Source organism: Cyanistes caeruleus, chromosome 24, assembly GCF_971803275.1.
Source record: "Cyanistes caeruleus chromosome 24, bCyaCae1.hap1.1, whole genome shotgun sequence".
Classification (NCBI taxonomy): Eukaryota; Metazoa; Chordata; class Aves; order Passeriformes; family Paridae; genus Cyanistes; species Cyanistes caeruleus.
In genome coordinates, this window is record NC_141724.1 from 2,950,852 (window position 1) to 2,970,130 (window position 19,279).

General features: G+C 53.7%; 2 protein-coding genes across 8 annotated transcripts; both read right to left on the reverse strand.

The window, feature by feature from the left end:
* Positions 1-5,177: 5,177 nt before the first annotated feature.
* TSPO2 (translocator protein 2) lies at positions 5,178-12,035 on the reverse strand. Of its 7 annotated transcripts, XM_086861738.1 has the most exons (7): positions 11,240-11,832; positions 10,685-11,057; positions 10,519-10,576; positions 9,970-10,303; positions 8,575-8,778; positions 7,941-8,079; positions 5,178-6,666 (listed from the first exon to the last, which is right to left on the reverse strand). In XM_086861738.1, the coding sequence occupies exons 5-7, from the start codon at positions 8,745-8,747 to the stop codon at positions 6,493-6,495; spliced, it is 486 nt and encodes a 161-aa protein (XP_086717864.1). In that variant the 5' UTR covers positions 8,748-8,778; positions 9,970-10,303; positions 10,519-10,576; positions 10,685-11,057; positions 11,240-11,832; the 3' UTR covers positions 5,178-6,492. The 7 variants fall into 7 exon arrangements, with proteins under 7 accessions (XP_086717864.1, XP_023797939.1, XP_023797938.1 ...); XM_023942171.2 differs by lacking the exons at positions 10,519-10,576; positions 10,685-11,057 and adding an exon at positions 9,764-9,831 and having other exon boundaries at positions 9,970-10,143; positions 11,742-11,863; XM_023942170.2 differs by lacking the exons at positions 10,519-10,576; positions 10,685-11,057 and adding an exon at positions 9,785-9,831 and having other exon boundaries at positions 9,970-10,143; positions 11,742-11,840.
* Positions 12,036-14,140: 2,105 nt separating this feature from the next.
* LOC147649414 (uncharacterized) lies at positions 14,141-19,188 on the reverse strand. Its single transcript, XM_086861555.1, has 3 exons — positions 19,145-19,188; positions 14,757-15,072; positions 14,141-14,690 (listed from the first exon to the last, which is right to left on the reverse strand). The coding sequence occupies exons 1-3, from the start codon at positions 19,186-19,188 to the stop codon at positions 14,193-14,195; spliced, it is 858 nt and encodes a 285-aa protein (XP_086717681.1). The 3' UTR covers positions 14,141-14,192.
* Between the last annotated feature and the right edge of the window lie 91 nt (positions 19,189-19,279).

The window sequence follows — 19,279 nt, forward strand, 5'->3', positions numbered from 1 at the left end:
CTGCTTTGGAGCCAAGTAGGAGGCTGCATCATCACAAAACAAAATAAATCCACACCATTAGGCAGGTAATTTATAATCAGAGAAAATTAATAACAGATTATCACAGATAATGAATTCTGGCTGCTGTTCCCAGCCCCTTTGCTGTCACCCTGCCTTGCTGGATATCCTTTGGAGCTTTTCCCCAGTGCCGCCATGGATGCAGTTTTTGGGGACAGAGCCCCTTTGATGAGTTGTTGTTTAGGTGGTGTTGTTTAGGTGACAGGGCTGGCAGTGGTGACAGCCCAACCAAGGATTTGACAAATTCCAAGACATCCTATCCATGGAACATATATCTTCCACAGTACAGGATTTTATTTATTTTTAAGCTTAGAATACTTTGCTGCTGGGCAGGGGTGGTGTTTTGCCTCCTGTGTGGTGACAACGCTCAAATTCCACCTCCCCTGTCCAATTGCTGTCACCTCTGACATTTCAGGGGCTGTTTTTGGGGTGGGAATCCTCTCCCAATGACTGACAGCTCATTTCCTCCTAATCCTGATGTTTTCAAGAAGCATCTCAGACTCTCTCCAATCCCTCTGACCCACTCTGCTTTATTTTTGGAAGCTCTTCATGGCTGGGGTCCCAATTTTGCTGCAGCTTTAGCCTGGCCCCTCCGAGCACTGAGCTCTAATCTAATCTGGGGAATGTGGCACCGAGGCTCCCCCTCTCTCCAGCCTTTCCCAGCTGCTCCCCAGCTCCTTCTAGGGCAGTGCTTGGAACAGCCATGATCCTCCCCCCACTGCAGCCAAAAATATAAAAGGGCACCACGGAGCTGCTGCGTCGGAGCTGGGGGTGGCTGAGGGCTCTGCTGGCTTTGGTGGCTCTTTGTGACCCCAAATGTGTCCCCAGGGGCTCAGGAGGGGCCTCCCAGCAGCACTCAGGGGACCCCAAATTGTGCACCTGACAGAGTTTGTGCTGAGATTCCCCTCCACCTGTCCCTGCTGTTGGCTCTGAATTTGTTCAGAAAATCTCAGGATCACTGAACTTGGAAAACCTCTCCAGGATCATTGAGTCCAAACTGTGTCCAATCCCCACCCTGAGCCCTGAGTGCCACCTCCAGCTGCCACCTCCAGGGACGGGGACTCCAAACCTCCCTGGCCACTTCCAAGGCCTGGCCGCCCTTTCCATGAGGAAATTCCTGCTGCTGTCCGAGCTGAGCCTCCCCTGGCCCAGCCTGAGGCCGTTCCCTCTCCTCCTGTCCCTGTTCCCTGCGATAACATCCCAAATCCCCCCCGGCTGTCCCCTCCTGGCAGGGACTTGTGCAGAGCCAGGAATTCCCCCTGAGCCTCCTTTTCTCCAGGCTGAGCCTTCCCAGCTCCCTCAGGATTCTCCAAACCCTTCCCAGCTCCCTCAGGATTCTCCAAACCCTTCCCAGCTCCCTCAGGATTCTCCAAACCCTTCCCAGCTCCCTCAGGATTCTCCAAACCCTTCCCAGCTCCCTCAGGATTCTCCAAACCCTTCTGAGCTCCCTCAGGATTCTCCAAACCCTTCTGAGCTCCCTCAGGATTCTCCAAACCCTTCCCAGCTCCCTCAGGATTCTCCAAACCCTTCCCAGCTCCCTCAGGATTCTCCAAACCCTTCCCAGCTCCCTCAGGATTCTCCAAACCCTTCCCAGCTCCCCCAGGATTCTCCAAACCCTTCTGAGCTCCCTCAGGATTCTCCAAACCCTTCCCAGCTCCCTCAGGATTCCCCAAACCCTTCCCAGCTCCCTCAGGATTCCCCAAACCCTTCTGAGCTCCCCCAGGATTCTCCAAACCCTTCTGAGCTCCCTCAGGATTCTCCAAACCCTTCCCAGCTCCCTCAGGATTCTCCAAACCCTTCTGAGCTCCCCCAGGATTCTCCAAACCCTTCCCAGCTCCCTCAGGATTCTCCAAACCCTTCCCAGCTCCCTCAGGATTCTCCAAACCCTTCCCAGCTCCCTCAGGCCTCACAGAGTTCCCTGCCCAGGGGATCACAGCTCAGCACAGGGGACACACAGGGCAGGGCTAAGGGACAGCCTGCACTGGGAGAAGCTTCCAGGCTTTGCTGGAGTTTTGGATATTGAAGCTCCTGCATCCATCTGAGTCCAGAGCAGCTTCTTCAGTGGCCTTTGAGGCACCTCTGAACACTCTGATGACTTTACCCCCAAACAGGGATCTCTGCTGGATGCCTGTGTCCCTTGCAGGTCGTTTTCTGTCCCTCTCCTTGCAGCAGGAATTCCTGGAGTTAACCTGGCTGTTCCCTTTCCCCATCACCCACACCTGCCTGCCACAGGCCATGCCAGGAAAAGGGAGCTTTTATGGCATTGTGGGGCCAGAGGAACATTTTGGGATAGATGTGAGAGTGAAATAAGAGCCTGGCCGAGTGAGTCATGGCTCAGCCGTGCTCTCCATGCCGAGGGGACAGCTGGTGGCACTAACAAACGTCTCCCTAGAGACACTGGCAGCCAGCCCCCTCCTGCTTTTTCCAGCTGTAACTACAGAACAAATAAATAAACACCGACAGCTTCCCTTCCTCCCTCCCTCCCTTCCTCCCTTTGGAGTCCTCACCTGTCCCTCTCCTCCTGCCTCAGCACCAAAAAGGTTTCAAGGAGGGCTGGAAACCCTCCTGTCCCACAGGATTGACGTGGGCAGTGCCCAAATCCTGGTGAAAGATGCTCCAGCTGTGCTGAGCCCCAGGTGAGGGATGTTCTCACCTCTGTACCTGCCTCACCTTCCCACCCAAACCCTCCCTGGCTCTCAATTCCCAGCCTGGCACAGGAGGAGCCTTGGCAGGCGCTGCTGCCTCCCCAATTAATTCCAAGCCCAACTGGGAGTTAATGACAGCTCCCAGCAGGGCTGGGGCTCTCTTTCCCCCAGAGCTGCTCACAGGAAACTGCAGCAGGAGCTCCAGCCCTGCTGGGAGCTGCTCCAAGCACAGCAATTTCTGTCCTGCAGCACCCAGAGCTGGGGCAGGGCCTGGCAGAGCGGCTGTGTCACCTGCAGAGGTGACAATCCCACCCCCAGTGGGTGCCTGAACACAGCTCCAGGCAGCAGCAAACGTGGGAAAACTGTCCTGCTGCAGCCAGAGTGCTGGGACAGCCGTGAAATGTGGGAGGGGGGAAAGGAGAAAGGAAAGGAAAGGAAAGGAAAGGAAAGGAAAGGAAAGGAAAGGAAAGGAAAGGAAAGGAAAGGAAAGGAAAGGAAAGGAAAGGAAAGGAAAGGAAAGGAAAGGAAAGGAAAGGAAAGGAAAGGAAAGGAAAGGAAAGGAAAGGAAAGGAAAGGAAAGGAAAGGAAAGGAAAGGAAAGGAAAGGAAAGGAAAGGAAAGAAGAAATGAAAAAGGAAAGGAGAAAGGAAAGGGAAGGAAAAAGGAAAGGAAGAGGAAAGGAAGAAGAAAGGAAAGGTTTGGTTGTGCACAAATCCTGAGGCTGCAGCAGCCAGGGAATGACTGCTGGGCCATTAATTGTTTAATGGGAATTTCCTCCATCTCCTGGAGAGAGTGGCTGAGCTGGGAGTGAGGGGCTTTCCCAGACAGGTGGCTCTGGGCTCTGAGAGCCCTTGGGAGCCATCGAGAGCCCCTCAGGTGTCACAGAGACCAGGGCACATCCCTGCAGGGGGACAGTGCCCGTTCCAAAGGTAAATCTGGGATTGGGGCTGGACTAACACGAGCCTGGACGGGGCTTGGACCGACCTGGGACAGTGGGAGATGTCCCTGCCCTTGTCAGGGGGTGGGATGGGATGATCCTTCCGTTCCCTTCCATCCCAAAATTCCAGGATTCTGTAAAACCAAGGCTGGCTTGGGGCTGTGCTGCACAGTCTGGGAAAGAAACCCTCCAGATGACTTTGAAATGTCATCAAAGTTATTTTTATGCAAGGGGGTTCAGTGTATCTGTTTAAACAGCAAATGCACCAAACGATGCTTTAAATATTAATACAGGAGGGTGTCTCACTGAATTTAATTTTCCCAGTTGATTCCAAGCTGCTCTGGATAGCACAGGGAGGAATATTTGCTATTTTTGCTGCCCGTGAGAAGAGGCAAGAGGCAAAGAAAAGCTCCTTCTGCACTTACAGGTGGGCAGGGAGGAGGAGAAACTGGAAGGAAAACAAGAACAAGGCAGCCAGTCCCAGCAGCTGGGAAAATGGGAGGACAAACATGGAAAAAAAAATCTATTAATCTTAATTTCAGATTTTCTTTTGCCTGCAGAAAAGAAGTGGGAAGAGGAAATAGACCCAATTTATGAAAGCTGATCAAATATGCATTCATCTATTTAATTGGAAATGTTATTAAAGAGTTGCAGGTATGAGCCAGATCTAGAGAGCCACCAATTTAAATATGATTTAAATAATTCTGTCCCCTTTCCAAAAGGAGATAAAGGCTCCTTTAATCCCTCCTGGCCTCTCTGGATGGCTCTGCTCATCCCTGTTCCCTCAGGACAGGATGGGCAGAGCCAAAATCATCCTGAACTCCCCCAAATCAGCCAGACCCCACCTTCATCTGAGGGAGAAATAATTTACATTTGCCCATCCTTTGGCATGAGGGACATCCTGGGAGACACAGAGGCTGTAAATAAGTGCAGTGGTACCACAGAAAATAAAGCCCTGAAGTGTTACAGGATTTCTTTTTTTATGTATTTTTTTCTTCCAGCAGATTTTGGTATCTCCAGTGCTGCTGGCAGGGCTTTGGGGCTGCTCCTGCTCCCAACCTCAGCTGCTCCATGGTCTTTTCCTGCAGCTTTTCCTTGGGACAGCTCAGCCCTGGGCTGGCAGCAGCCCTGGGGAAAGAAGTCCTGAGCCAGGGGGGAATAATAATGGATCAAAATGACAAAATCACCAAATTTTACGAGGAGCTGCAAATTCCAGCTGCTGCCAGGGTTCGTTTCTCAGTTGTGCTGAGCCCCCAGCTCTGCCCTGGTGGATCCAGGAACATTCAGCCTCTCCCAAAATGCAGCTGGGTGATCCCAGAGCCAGGAATTGTCCTGCTCACCTTGGAGCTGGGATGGGGGGCAGAGGAGCCTGGCACAGGGGTGTCCCCAAGGAGGGACCTCAGGGACCTTTTGGGGTCCAAACCCATCTGGGCCACGCACTCCCAACCTGAATCCACCTCTGCAGCCTTCCCAAATCCCTTCCCTTGACCCCTTGAGCTTTTTGGGAACCTCACCCCAAACCAGTACAGCGACAATAACTCAGATTTATTTATTTATTCTCCGAAAAAAACCAACAGCTTGTTTTATTCAAAGCAAATACAATTTATGTTACAACCCCAGCTGAGCCCTCCCACCCCCAATTACAACCCTAATTAATTACAGCCCCAATTCCAGCCAGTGCCAGGATAAAGATCCACATGCCCTTTCTCTTTACACTTAGTGCTTTTAACAATTAAAAATAATGTAAATTCTGTCTGGAGACACCAAAGCTCAAAGGTTTGTATGAAAAGGGATAGACAAGACCCCCTGTGTCTGATTCCATCCCATTCCTTTGGAATTCCCATTATTTTAACCTTTCCTGGTTAATAATGGCAGGGAGAAGCTGCAGGATCAGGCGCTTGCACTGCACTGACAGATTCTGTGCGGGGCTTTTTGCCAATTACATAATTAATTACAACCTTCCAGGCAGTGGGAGCAGGCTCACAAATTCTACATACTCTGGAGTCTCTGTACTTGAAAAAAAATAACAAAATGAAGGTTTTCTTCAAAGGCTCTGGCATGAGTTTTCAGTTCGGCTGAGGAATGGCAGGGAGGGAGGGGGATGCTCCCCAAACAGGAGGCAGAGCCCAATCTCCATCCACCAGCAGAGCAAGACCCATCCCTGCTGGCAGATAAAGAGCTAAAGCACAAACCAGGGTTTACAGGAACATGAAGCAACAGCACAAAGAGCAAAAAAAAAAAAGGAGAAATTTCTTGTTTAAAAATCGAGGAATTAAAAAAAAAAAATAGAGTAATTTTTTAAAAAATCAAGTAATAAAAAAAATCAGGTTCTTAAAAAAATCAGATTGTTAAAAAATAATTTCTTTTTATGAAATCAAGTAATTTAAATAATGAAGTAGTTTCTTTAAAAAAATCAAGTAATTTCTTTTTTTTTCTAAAAAAACCCAAGTAATTTCTTTTAAAAAATCAAGTAATTTCTTAAAAATATATCAATTTATTAAAAAAAAATAATAAAAATCAAGGTCTTAAAAAATACTTGTGCAGAGGTGAAGATCATTTTGGTCCCAGCAGAGGAGGTGGGATGTGCCACGTGTGTGACTGAGCTCTGCTCTCGGGGGGATGGTGCCCGGGGTTCCCAGCCTGAATTATTTCAGATCATTTGCAATTTGACCTGGTGGCAATAAGACCTGGAAACAGCTGGAACATCTCCCAAACCTACTGGAAAAAACCTTATTTAAAGCAGTGAATGGTTCAAACCTCTCACGATGGAAGAAGAGGAGGAGGCAAACCCCAAAATGAACCCCCAACAAATTATTACACCTCGGTTCAGTTTAACCACACAAAACAGCTCGGTTTAGTCGTTTTTCTGCTGGGGGTTGTCCTTCCAGATGCGGATGGTGAGGCAGGTGGCCATGGCCAGCCAGGCCAGGTAGGGCAGCAGCAGCGCTGCCGCCAGCCTGTTGATGCGGTACCAGGAGCACATCGTGCCGATGACCAGCCCGTCCAGGCACAGCACATCCACCAGCGCCTGCGGCGGGGAGAACTCGCCTTTAGAGCTGCTCCAGCCCAGAGCAGGGAGATCTGAGCATTCCCCAGGGTCTGGGGGGTGTTTGGAGCACAGACATGGAGCTGCTCAGGACCCCTGGACACATCCCAGCCCTGTCCCTGCCACCCAGGAACTGCCCTGGAACCGGCTCCCCTCCCTCTGTCTCCAGGCCTTTCTCCTCCTGGGTTTGCCCCTTGTGATTCCTGGAGCTGCTCAGGGAAATTTTGGGAATAAAGGATTGAGGAGAAGCCTCTGCATCTCTGGCTGCCTGCTCAGAGGATGGAAAAAACCCACAGGCTCAGGGAAAGGCTGCTGGAATCTGTTCTCAGAGGATGCCCCTGAAGTTCTGCTGCTTCCAGAGGGGCTGATCCCAGTCCTGGGCAGTCCCAGGCTCGTGTTCCCCTGGGATGGGAGGCCAAGGTCAGCTCCCTGCAGCTCTCCTGGGCCCCTGCACAACATCCCAGGGAGAATCCCAGACACTGGGGGCAGAAATAAAATGTGGGATGGATGGACAGGAAAAATCCCTGGGGAGGGAGGGGGATCCTGCCCTGGGATCCCAGCCAGGGGTTGAGGATTCCAGGCATGTGCCAATGAGGGAACCGTGCCTGGCAGGGAAGGATTCTGTATAAAAAAGGGAAATGATAAAAACAGGAGTGTTCCCTGAGAACTGCAGGATTTGTCAGCCCTGCACTGCCCAAAGGTCTCGCTGCAGCTGGGGATGGGCAGGATGGCGGTGCCAGCCCGTGGGACGCGGTACCTGCGCTCCCCATCAGCGACACCCCAGCGTGTCACTCTAATTAATGCTCTCATTAATGAATCCCGCGGATCAACACCCTGCTCGTGCCCTTTGCGACACAGAACCTGCTGCACTTTCGGGCGACGTTTTCCACCCCCAGAGTGACAAAATTCAGGTGGAAACGCCAATGCCCGTCCGTGCCGCTGGCACCTGAGGCCCGGCGGCCCAGCCCGGCTGTGGCAGTGCCCGATAAGCCCCCGGGAGCTGCTCCCCGTCAGGGATGTGACAGTGCTGTTGTCACTCAGGGTGTGTCCCCACAAAGGACTTTATCTCCCAGCCCCGACCCTTAACTGGGGGGTGCAGCCCTGGCACTGCCCAGCCCCAGATCCCCCACCCCGGCTATCGGGGCGAGCCTGGAGGGGCCGATAGCATCGTGTGTGCCTGGAGCTGGGCTCAAACTCCTGGTAGAGCCGTGTAATCCCCCCCAGCACAGCCCCAAAGCCCCCCAAAGCCCCATTACCATGTTGAGGTTGTGGGCACCGAAGAACAGGGGGGGCCAGGCCCAGTTGAGCGCCAGCTGAGCCCCGTAGAGCCCCATGGGGACGATGGCCTTGCTGCCGCAGCCACCCAGGTCGTTCCACACCAGGTAGGAGGCGTAGCTGTGAGGAGGGACAGGGGGGCTCCTGCAGGAGTGTTTTCCCCACCAGGGATTTGCACCGCAGCAGGATCCACGTCAGGCTCTCTGGGAGCAGGGCCAGGGCCAAAGGAAGGGGTCTGGCGAGGGTTGGGTTGGGTAGCAGGGAAAATTCTTCCACCCCCACCTCGAGAGCCCAGGGAATGGGGAGTTCCTCGGGAAATCCTCCCTGAGGCTCCCAGTGCTCCAGGAGCACTTAGACACCTCTCCAGGGATGCACAGGGTGGGGTTTTGGGGTGTTTGTGCAGGGCCAGGAGCTGCAGTGGATGATCCCTTTCCAGCTCAGGCTATTCCATTGGATTCCATTCCACACCTCTGTTGTCCCTCGCTCCTCCCAGAGCTCCCCTGTCCCACACCTGGGAGGCTCCTGCCCCCTGCCCCAGCTGGTTCAGGAGACCCCAAAGGGCAGGGCAGAGCTGGCAGGACCAGCAGGACAGGGGGCAGCAGTGCCAGCACTCACCCCATGCCCGTGTACAGCATGGTCCAGGCCACAGGGAACATTTTGCGGGGTGGGCACCACGAGGGTTTCTTCAGCTTCTCGTACCACTCCGGGCTTTCCTTCCTGTTGAGGAACCAGCCAAGGAATCCTCCAACGTGGGGCAGGACGGTGAAGCCCACGGTGTAAGCCCACATCCTCCCTCAGGGGCTTGAAATCGCTTTTTTCCTGCTCAAAAACAAAATCACAGCATCACTTTTAAAGGAACGGGTTTTTTACCTACTTCCATCCTCTGATTCCACGTTCCACTTCAGCCCCTAAGGCAAATGGAAAGGATTTAATGTGTTCAGCCCCCTCTGTCCCTCTCTGAAATGGGGATTATTCCTGCCCCTCTGATTTTCCCACTCTTTCCCAGCTCCCTGCAATATTCCTGCGAGGTGGGAGGATTGTGAGGGCTGTCCCCATCCCCACTCCTGGAGCTGCTCCCCCTCCTCTGCTGCCCCGGGGGTAAAAATTCAAACTCCATTTAGACTTCCCCATGATTTTTCAACGTGGATTTCTATTTTAATTTCTATTTTGAAAGATGTCTATGACAGAAAAATCCTTCCAGTGGCTTGAAGCACTCCAGGAACCCTCGGCTGTGCAAGGGGGGAGCTGAGGCACAGGGGGAGGCTCTCAATTTGTTCACGGACTCCTTTTGTATAAAAAATTTATTTAATAATAAAAATGTTCCCACACAATGCAGGGTAACACCAGGACACATCCAGAATTCAGCGCCTGTCCTGCGTTTTCCCCTGCAGAGCTCCAAACCTGCCACTCTTCCATCCTCCCGAAATTCCCCTTCCCTCTGCATCCAGCCAGGAATTAAAGCCCGATTAGCATTCGTCAGGAGCGCAGCTCTGAGCTGTCAGCTCCAGCACAAAATGCACCTGGGAAGGTTCGGGATTTAGGAATTCAGGAAGAGCAGAGCGGGCACGGAGCAGTTCCTGAGCCAGGGAAATGTCCCCGGTGCCCGGGGAAACCGGGAATAGAGGATGGCACTGACCTGAGCAGGCTCTGCCTGGGATTTCAGTTCGCAATTAACGCTCCGCTGCACGCTCAATAATAACATATAATAACAATAATAACAATAATTGTTATTATTGTTACCGCAGAGTGTTTGGGAATGCGGTGGGAGCCAATTCCCACCACACCCGGACACCCCGGAGCCCACCTGAACCAACAATTCCTTCACCTGACAATTGCTGGCACTCTCCAAACACCCACGGAGCCAGGAAACGACTGAAAAATGAGACAAATTCCGTTCTGCTTTAACCGCGACCCAGCCCCGCCGAGCTCTGCTTCCCACCCACCCCAACTGGGGAAAAGAGATTTTCCCCAATTCCTTTGCAGAGGTGAAGGAGGATTGAAAATCCTTACCTGGGTCAGCGCCTCGCTCCGCCTGGCCGAGGGAAGGGCTGGGACATCCAGGAGCGGCGGTCCCCGAGTGCAGCCGGGTTTTACCCAAACAGCCCCAAACTGGGCGGTGCGGGGCGGCTGGATCAGATTAAACCGGGAGCTCCCGCCGGGGACAATCGCCGAGAGTTTGGGGTGCTGGAGCCCCGGACAATCGCTGGGAATTTGGGAAGGTGGAGCCCGGGGATGATCACAGGGAATTTGGGATGGGGCAGCCTGGGACAATCGCTGGGAATTTGGGATGGGGCAGCCTGGGACAGTCACTGGGAATTTGGGATGGGGCAGCCTGGGACAGTCACTGGGAATTTGGGATGGGGCAGCCTGGGATGATCACTGGGAATTTGGGATGGGGCAGCCTGGGGATGATCACAGGGAATTTGGGATGGGGCAGCCTGGGATGATCACTGGGAATTTGGGATGGGGCAGCCTGGGGACAGTCACTGGGAATTTGGGATGGGGCAGCCTGGGGATGATCACTGGGAATTTGGGATGGGGCAGCCTGGGGATGATCACAGGGAATTTGGGAAGGTGGAGCCCGGGGATGATCACTGGGAATTTGGGATGGGGCAGCCTGGGGATGATCACTGGGAATTTGGGATGGGACAGCCTGGGGATGATCACTGGGAATTTGGGATGGGACAGCCTGGGGATGATCACTGGGAATTTGGGATGGGACAGCCTGGGACAGTCACTGGGAATTTGGGATGGGGCAGCCTGGGACAGTCACTGGGAATTCGGGATGGGACAGCCTGGGACAGTCACTGGGAATTTGGGATGGGACAGCCTGGGACAGTCACTGGGAATTTGGGGTGCCAGGGCCCAAAAGGGTCACGGTGGCTTTGGGGCTGTCCCCACCGGGATGGAGCCGGATCCACAGCCGGGTTACCCCACGGGAGGGCACATCCCAGAGCCTGGCCCTGGTGTGGGCACCAGGCGGGAGCTGCTGCTGCTGCGGGGTGTCCCTGCCACACTCGTGTGTCACTGTCACACTCAGGGGTGTCCCTGCTGCAGTCAGAGGTGTCCCTGCCACACTCACGGGTGTCCCTGCCACACTCGTGTGTCCCTGTCACAACCATGGGTGTCCCTGTCACACCCATGGGTGTCCCTGCCACACTCGTGTGTCCCTGCCACACTCACGGGTGTCCCTGCCACACTCGTGTGTCCCTGTCACAACCATGGGTGTCCCTGCCACACTCAGGGGTGTAACTGTCACATTCATGGGTGTCACTGTCACACTCAGGGGTGTCCCTGCCACACTCACGGGTGTCCCTGTCACACTCAGGGGTGTCACTGTCACACTCAGGGGTGTAGCTGTCACACTCAGGGGTGCCCCTGCCACACTCAGGGGTGTCCCTGTTGCACCCATGGGTGTCCCTGTCACACTCAGGGGTGTCCCTGTTGCACCCATGGGTGCCCCGTCACACTCAGGGGTGTCACTGTCACACTCAGGGGTGTCCCTGCCACACTCAGGGGTGTCCCTGTCGCACCCATGGGTGCCCCCGCCACACTCCTGACCTGCCCCACCCTCCCGTGTCCCCAGGGGCTCATTAACACCCAGTAATTAACCAGCTGCTTCCCAGCGCAGCCTGTGCAGCCCTTTGGCCAAAAGGCTCCTGCAGGTAAAGCGGAGCCGCTCCAGGGGCAGAGGGAGAAGGCAGAAATCAATTTCCATTAGGGATCTGTCTGCCAGGGCTGCCAAAATGAAACACTAATTCCCAGCAGTTCTGGGTCATTACCTGGATTTCATGGAAGCAGGAGCAGGGCTGGCTCCTCGCACGCTGGGATTTTGCTGCTGCAACAGGAATCAGGAAAATCTCCTCTTTTACTGGACTCCCAAGGGAATTATCTTGGTTTTTTTGTTTTTTTTTTTTTTTTCATGGGAGGAGAAAGAAAGGAGAAAAAAAAAACCACTGTAAAAAGAAAAAGCTGGAGTTCCAGCTGGCCCGAATCCTGCCGTGGGTCGGTCCAGTGGAATTCCCACTCCCACAGTGACAGGCTCAGTGCTCGTTAATCACACCCCAGCCACCTGCATCTTCTCCCAGAGCCTGTTGCTATTTGTGACTGGAAATTTGTGTCATGGAATGATGCAGCTCCTAAAAGCGCCCGAATGGTTTCCATCGGAGTCAGCCCCTGCTGCCTCCACCAGCCCCCGGCAGCTCCAGCAAAAAAACACAGATTTTGACAATTTTCAGCTGGAGATGTTTCCCCCCCCTGGGCACGAGCCCAATGCCAGGGTTACTTCATGGCTTGGCAGGAGTGTGCCCAGCCTGGGCTGGAATTTAATGTGCTGGAAGAATGAGAAGCTGAGGGTCAAATCCCGAGGATCTGTGAATCAGTGATGCTGGGAATGCTGCTGGTGATGGGGGAATAGAAAAAGGGAAAAGGGAAAAAATAACAGGGGCAGCTCCAGGCCTAAAATTGTGTCTTTGCTGAGCTTTAGGGCAAAGAAAGGGATTAGGAAGTCATGGAATGGTTTGGGTTGGAAGGGACCTTAAGGATCACCCAGTGCCACCCCTGCCATGGCAGGGACACCTTCCACCACCCCAGGCTGCTCCAAGCTGTGTCCAGTCTGGCCTTGGGCACTTCCAGGGATCCAGGGGCAGCCCCAGCTGCTCTGGGTACTCTGTGCCAGGGCCTGCCACCCTCCCAGGGAATTCCTTCCTGATTCATTCACATGGAAACCTGGGATGCACAGAAAAATGGGCTGAGATTTGCCCCAGGTAGCTCCCAGCAGGCTCCCATTCCCTCCTGGGCACGGACCAGGCTGGTCTGGAGCTGGGAAGAGCCTCTCTGCCAGTGATCGTTGGGTGCTGATGAAGCTGAAATTTGGCAGGAGACAGCAAGAGGGAGGCAGAAACAGCAGGATTGGCTTTGGGAAGTTTTTGGTGGCACCACCAGTGCTGGAGCCAGCCTGGATTTACCTGTGCCACGAATCCAAGCACAGCCACCCCGAGGGATGTGTGTTGTGCCCTTGGGGCTCCTCCTGCCCTGGGCATGTGCTGGAACAGGGAAAAGCTCTGGGAATGCTCTGGGAAGGTTCTCCAGCACGGGGAACAGCTCTGGGAATGCTCTGGGAAGGTTCTCCAGCACAGGGAACAGCCCTGGGAATGCTCTGGGAAGGTTCTCCAGCAGAGGGAACAGCTCTGGGAATGCTCTGGGAAGGTTCTCCAGCAGAGGGAACAGCTCTGGGAATGCTCTGGGAAGGTTCTCCAGCACAGGGAACAGCTCTGGGAATGCTCTGGGAAGGTTCTCCAGCACAGGGAACACCTCTGGGAATGCTCTGGGAAGGTTCTCCAGCAGAGGGAACAGCTCTGGGAATGCTCTGGGAAGGTTCTCCAGCACAGGGAACAGCTCTGGGAAGGTTCCCTCCAGCACAGCCCTGCCGTTCCCCAGCTCCCATGGATTTACACCTGGATATTTCTGCACTGGATCACCCCAGAGTGACCCAGGCTGAGCTGAGGCTGCTCTGCAGTGGAGCCTTGCCCACCCCAGGGCTCGGGACACTCGGGGTTTGGGAGCCCCGGCTGTGCCGCATCCCTGCGGAGCGTGGGACACGCAGAGCTCGCTTACACAGCGCTGTTTGTTTTCCTCTTCTTAGCAACCCCCGCACGTTGTCCCCGGAGGTGCTGGCTCCGTGCAAGATTAATTGCTCAAATAGAAAGGCCCTGTTAACCTGAATATATTATTGAAAAGCGGCATATTTCAATCCGCCCTAGATTTGAAAATAGAGATGCCGGGTCAGCTGCTGGCATAAATCTGCAGAGCTCCTGGAAGCCGGCAGAGCTTCTCTGATTTACAGCGGCAATAAAGGCGGCCTGGCTCGGCCCTGGGGTGGGGACTCGCCCGGCTGCCACCAAGGACGTGGCAAGGGACAGGCAGGACTCTCATGGCCATCCCTGTGACCTGCCAGCCCCGACACTGCAGCACCAAACATTTCCTTGTGCTGCACTGAAAAAAAACAACAACAAAACCAAAGCACCACCCTACTTTTATTTTCTTTTTCTCAAAGGTTGTTTTTTTTTGTTTTTTGGTTTTTTTTGTGATGCAGACATAAAAATCCTGGCTCGCATGAAGGGATACAGGAATTTCCAGCTGGCCACTTGGGGTTTTTCCATGTGGGCTGGAGCCCCCAGCCTTTCAGACTGGATGTGGGATGAGCAGGGAGCTGGATTTCCACCTTCTCCCCGCTAGAGGGGATTTTTAAACGGGTCGTTTTTGGGGATGAAAGTTTGGTTTTGGTGTGTTCTGAAACCCTGCCTAAGGGACCGGCTGGGCTGGGGTGCACAGGGATTGGAAAGAGCTGGAAGGGGGATGGAAACGAGGGGACGGATGGAAACGGGGGGGGATGGATGGAAACGGGGGGGGAAGGATGGATGGATGGATGGATGGATGGATGGATGGATGGATGGATGGATGATGGATGGATGGATGGATGGATGGATGGATGGATGGATGGATGGATGGAAACGGGGGGGGGATGGATGGATGGATGGATGGATGGATGGATGGATGGATGGATGGATGGAAACGGGGGGGGATGGATGGAAACGGGGGGGGATGAATGGATGGATGATGGATGGATGGAAACGGGGGGGGATGGATGGAAACGGGGGGGGATGAATGGATGGATGATGGATGGATGATGGATGGATAGATGGATGGATGGATGGATGGATGGATGGATGGATGGATGGAAAAGGGGGGGGATGGATGGAAACGGGGGGGGATGAATGGATGGATGATGGATGGATGATGGATGGATAGATGGATGGATGGATGGATGGATGGATGGATGGATGGATGGAAAAGGGGGGGGATGGATGGAAACGGGGGGGATGGATGGATGGAAACGGGGATGGATGGATGATGGATGGATGGATGGATGATGGATGGATGGATGGAGGATGGATGGATGATGGATGGATGATGGATGGATGGATGATGGATGGATGGATGGATGGATGGATGGATGGAAACGGGGGGGATGGATGGAAACGGGGGGGATGGATGGAAAAGGGGATGGATGGAAATGGGGTTGGAGCTGGCTGGAAGAATGGCAGAATGGGGCTGGAGGGGACAGACAGGGACAGAAAGGGGCTGGCAGGAGCTGCCTGCTGTGATAACGCCGAGCCAGGGCTCGCCCTTATCTGCGCTCAGGAGCCTCCCGTGCTCAGCCAAAGGAGCGAATTCCAGCGGCTCCAGCTCCTCTCCTGCCCCGCTGGCACAGCCGGGCCACGCCGTGCTGGGCTTAGCAAATTAGCACCGTGCAGCTAATGAACCGCGCTCGGGCACGGCTCCGGGGCCGGGAAATATTTGCATTTCGGCTCCCCAGACTGGTAAAACCAGCTCGCTGCAAGCCTTGGGACACCCGGGACAGCCCCTGCCAGCCCCTGCCAACTCTGCCAGCCCCTTCCAACTCTTTCCAATCCCTTCCAGCTTCTCCCAAACCTTTCCACCCCTTCCAGCCTCTTCCAACCCTCTTCAGCCCATTCTAACTCCTGACAGTTCCTTCCAGTCCCATCCAACTCTTCCCAATCCCTTCCAGCCTCTTCCAATCCATTCCAGCCCATTCCAGCCCCCTCCCAGCCTCTTCCATCCCCTTCCAACTCCTTCCAATCTTTTCCAGCCTCTTCAGCCCATTCTAACTCCTGACAGTTCCTTCCAAGCCCTTGCCAGCCTCATCCAACTCTTCCCAATCCCTTCCAGCCTCTTCCAACCCATTCTAGCGCTTTTCCAGCCCATTCCAGCCCCCTCTCAAACTCTTCCATCCCCTTCCAACTCTTCCCAATCCTTTCCAGCCTCTTCCAATCCCTTCCAGTCTCTTCAGCCCATTCTGACTCCTGACAGTTCCTTCCAAACCCTTCCAGCCTCTTCCAGCCCCTGCCACCCCACTTCCAGTCCCTCCAAGTCCATCCCAGCCCCTTCCAGCTCCTAGCAGCTCCTTCCAGTCCCTTCCAATCCCTCCCAGCCCTGTCCTGGCCACAGCAGGGTGGCACTGCCCGGGCCCAGCCCTTCCCTGGGGATAAAAACGCAGCAGAAATCCCAAATTTCCCGGCAGGGGATGGAGCGAGGCAGGCCCGGGTGATCCCAGGACTCTGTCATTGTCACACGCGGGCCGGGTTTGAAGAGAGCCACAATAAAAATGTTCACAAAGGACTTTAAAGGGTTTGAGGAGCAGTTCACTGAAGTTAATTGCTGAAAGCTGTTGCGGCTCCAAGCGATGCTCTCACTTCACTCAAGTTCACTTTCAGGCGCTGATGTGCCCTGAATTACACCAGGACACATTTCCAGCTGGGAAAGGCTTTGGAGCACGGGCGTGGTGCCCACCAGGTGTGAAAAATCGGAATATAATGTGAAATATTCCTGGGTGCTGCCAGAGGAGAGCTGGGAGCTCTGAGGACTCTGGGCTGGGGTTCCTGCAGCTGTAGGAAAAACTCTGAGGTGTTTCCCTGCCCAGGGAAAGCTGGAAAAGCACAGGCAGCAGATTGGAGAACTCCAGGAATTTGCATTTACTGCACGGTTCAGCCCAAGACTGGAGTGGCTGAGAAACTTCAAATATTTTTTGTTGCTCTTTTAGTGGAAAGGAGTTGCTCTCCTTTTTGCTGGGAGAGCAAACTTCCATCCCAGCTGCTGCTTTGGGGTCTAAATATTTATGCTGAGAATGGTGGAACTGTCAGAAAGCATCAAAATAATGCTGGGAGAGGGTTTTCTTTGGAGAAACACCTCGGGGGATTTGTGTGTTCCCTGAGTCTTGGAAGAGAAGGGAAGTGAAAAGGTGAAGGAAGGCAAGGACTGCAGGGAATTCCTGGCAAAGGAAAATAAAGCTTAAAATCCTGCAGAAAACCGGGATTTATTAAAGGAAATGAAACCACAACAACAGGAAATATTCCAAATTGTTGTGTCATTTGTTTGTCTGTCCTCAAACTGCTCCAGGGGAGGCTCAGGTTGGACACAGCAGGAATTTCTCCATGGAAAGGAGAAATGGGAGGGGTTGCCCAGGGAGGTTTGGAGTGCCCATCCCTGGAGGTGTCCAAGGAATTCCTGGAGGTGGCACTCAGTGCCCAGGGTGGGGACTGGGCACAGCTTGGACTCGATGATCCCAGAGGATTTTCCAGCCTCAGCGATCCTGGGATTCTGTGATCCTTTTTTGGAGTCAGCACCTCGTTATTCCTGGGGTTTGGGGCTGTGATGGATTTTAACTTTTTTGGATTTTAACTTTCCCCCCTTTTTTTCTGGCAGCTGCAGAGAGGCGTGAGGGAAACACAATTCCCCTCCTGCAGGGAAGGAGAGCAGCAGCACCCCTGGATTTGGGAATAGCAGAGGTGGGGATGCAGAGGAGACAAAATGAGCAGCTCCAACTCTTGTGGAGGACAAAGCTCAGGGGCTGAACCCATAGGATTTTCCTGGATCTGCCCTTTCCCGTCCTTATGTGCTAAAATCCACTCGTTTCTCCTTAAAAAGCCACCTGCTGCCTCTGCCGGCTGCCCTGCCAGGGGGAACCCTCCATTTCAGGTGTTTTTTTTGCCTGAAGATGCCAAGGAAAAAATTCAAAAAGGGATTTTGAAACGTCTTGTGCTGCTCAGGGCAGGGCTCAGCTTTCAGCCCCCCAGGCTGGTGAGGATCCCCTGAGATGGGATCAGCACAGACAAATCCCAGGGTCCTTCCCAGGGATGGGCAGAGACCTGGCTGGAGCAGAAATGGGAAGTGAAAAGGTGAAGGGACACAAGGAGAGCAGGGAATTCATGGAAAGGGGAAATAAGGGATAAAATCCCGCAGAAAATTGGGATTTATTAAAGGAAATGAAAGCACAACAAATGGAAAAGGGGGTTTTGGAGAGGGAATTTGGGATTGGGGATGGGTTGGGATCCTTCAGGGAGCAGAAAAGTGAATTTATGGCTCATGCTGAGTCAGGGCTGATTTTAATCACAGAGGTTTTGCATTTAGAGCTGCTCCAGCCCAGAGCAGGGAGATCTGAGCATTCCCCGGGGTCTGGGGGGTGTTTGGAGCACAGACATGGAGCTGCTCAGGACCCCTGGACACATCCCAGCCCTGTCCCTGCCACCCTGGAACTGCCCTGGAACCAGCCCCCCTCCCTCTGTCTCCAGGCCTTTCTCCTCCTGGGTTTGCCCCTTGTGATTCCTGGAGCTGCTCAGGGAAATTTTGGGAATAAAGGATTGAGGAGAAGCCTCTGCATCTCTGGCTGCCTGCTCAGAGGATGGAAAAAACCCACAGGCTCAGGGAAAGGCTGCTGGAATCTGTTCTCAGAGGATGCCCCTGAAGTTCTGCTGCTTCCAGAGGGGCTGATCCCAGTCCTGGGCAGTCCCAGGCTCGTGTTCCCCTGGGATGGGAGGCCAAGGTCAGCTCCCTGCAGCTCTCCTGGGCCCCTGCACAACATCCCAGGGACAATCCCAGACACTGGGGGCAGAAATAAAATGTGGGATGGATGGACAGGAAAAATCCCTGGGGAGGGAGGGGGATCCTGCCCTGGGATCCCAGCCAGGGGTTGAGGATTCCAGGCATGTGCCAATGAGGGAACCGTGCCTGGCAGGGAAGGATTCTGTTTAAAAAAGGGAAATGATAAAAACAGGAGTGTTCTCCCAGCCCCTGCCCATTCCCATTCACTTTGTGTCCTGGAAATTACCTAGGAAAAGCTTCATTCCCACAAACCTTGGGGGTTTTTGAGTTTGAAAAACCTTTATTCCCACAAAATGTGGGTATTTTGGATGGAAAAAGCTTTATTCCCGCAAAACATTGGGGTTTTGGAGTCCAGAAAACCTTTGTTACTACAAAACTTGGGTATTTTGGGGTTTGAAAGAGCTCTATTCCCACAAAACTTGGATATTTTGGAGTTTAAAAACCCTTTATTCCCCCAAAACTCGGGGGTTTTGGGGTGTGACCCAGTTTTCGAGACACTTGACTCAGATTCCAGCTCCAGATCTACCTTGGCACCAGATCCTGGTTCTGGTTTGGGGTCAATCCCATCTGAATGGCCAAAGGCAAACACTGCAGTGATAGCGTGGCCTTAATTGTTTTTTTGATTTAATTAAGAGCCGGATCTGGGTTTGGGGCAGGGCACAAAGTGGATTAGGGGAGCAGCTGCCTCTTTAATTAGGGCTGTTTCTCCTCCCTTTGAGTTCACCCTTGGCTCTCGCAGGGTTCCGGGCTCTGGGAATCCTCCGGCATCGCGGTGCCGAGATCCCAAACTGGCAGAGCCGGGGGCCGGTTATTTATAGCCCCTGGGGGGAAATATTTATTTGGATTCCGACCCTTAATC

Bases quoted from the DNA above. Each gene is read 5' to 3' on its own strand.
- LOC147649414 (XM_086861555.1), bottom strand. From the start codon at position 19,188: ATGCCGGAGGATTCCCAGAGCCCGGAACCCTGCGAGAGCCAAGG. The intron at 15,073-19,144 runs GTGAACTCAAAG...TGTCCCCTCCAG, and splicing joins GAACCCTGCGAGAGCCAAGG to CCCCATTCTGCCATTCTTCC. The intron at 14,691-14,756 runs ATCCATCCATCA...TTTCCATCCATC, and splicing joins CATCCATCTATCCATCCATC to CATCCATCCATCCATCCATC.
- TSPO2 (XM_086861737.1), bottom strand. From the start codon at position 8,747: ATGTGGGCTTACACCGTGGGCTTCACCGTCCTGCCCCACGTTGGAGGA. The intron at 8,080-8,574 runs GTGAGTGCTGGC...CCCTCCTCACAG, and splicing joins ATGCTGTACACGGGCATGGG to CTACGCCTCCTACCTGGTGT. The intron at 6,667-7,940 runs GTAATGGGGCTT...TCCCCGCCGCAG, and splicing joins GTGCCCACAACCTCAACATG to GCGCTGGTGGATGTGCTGTG.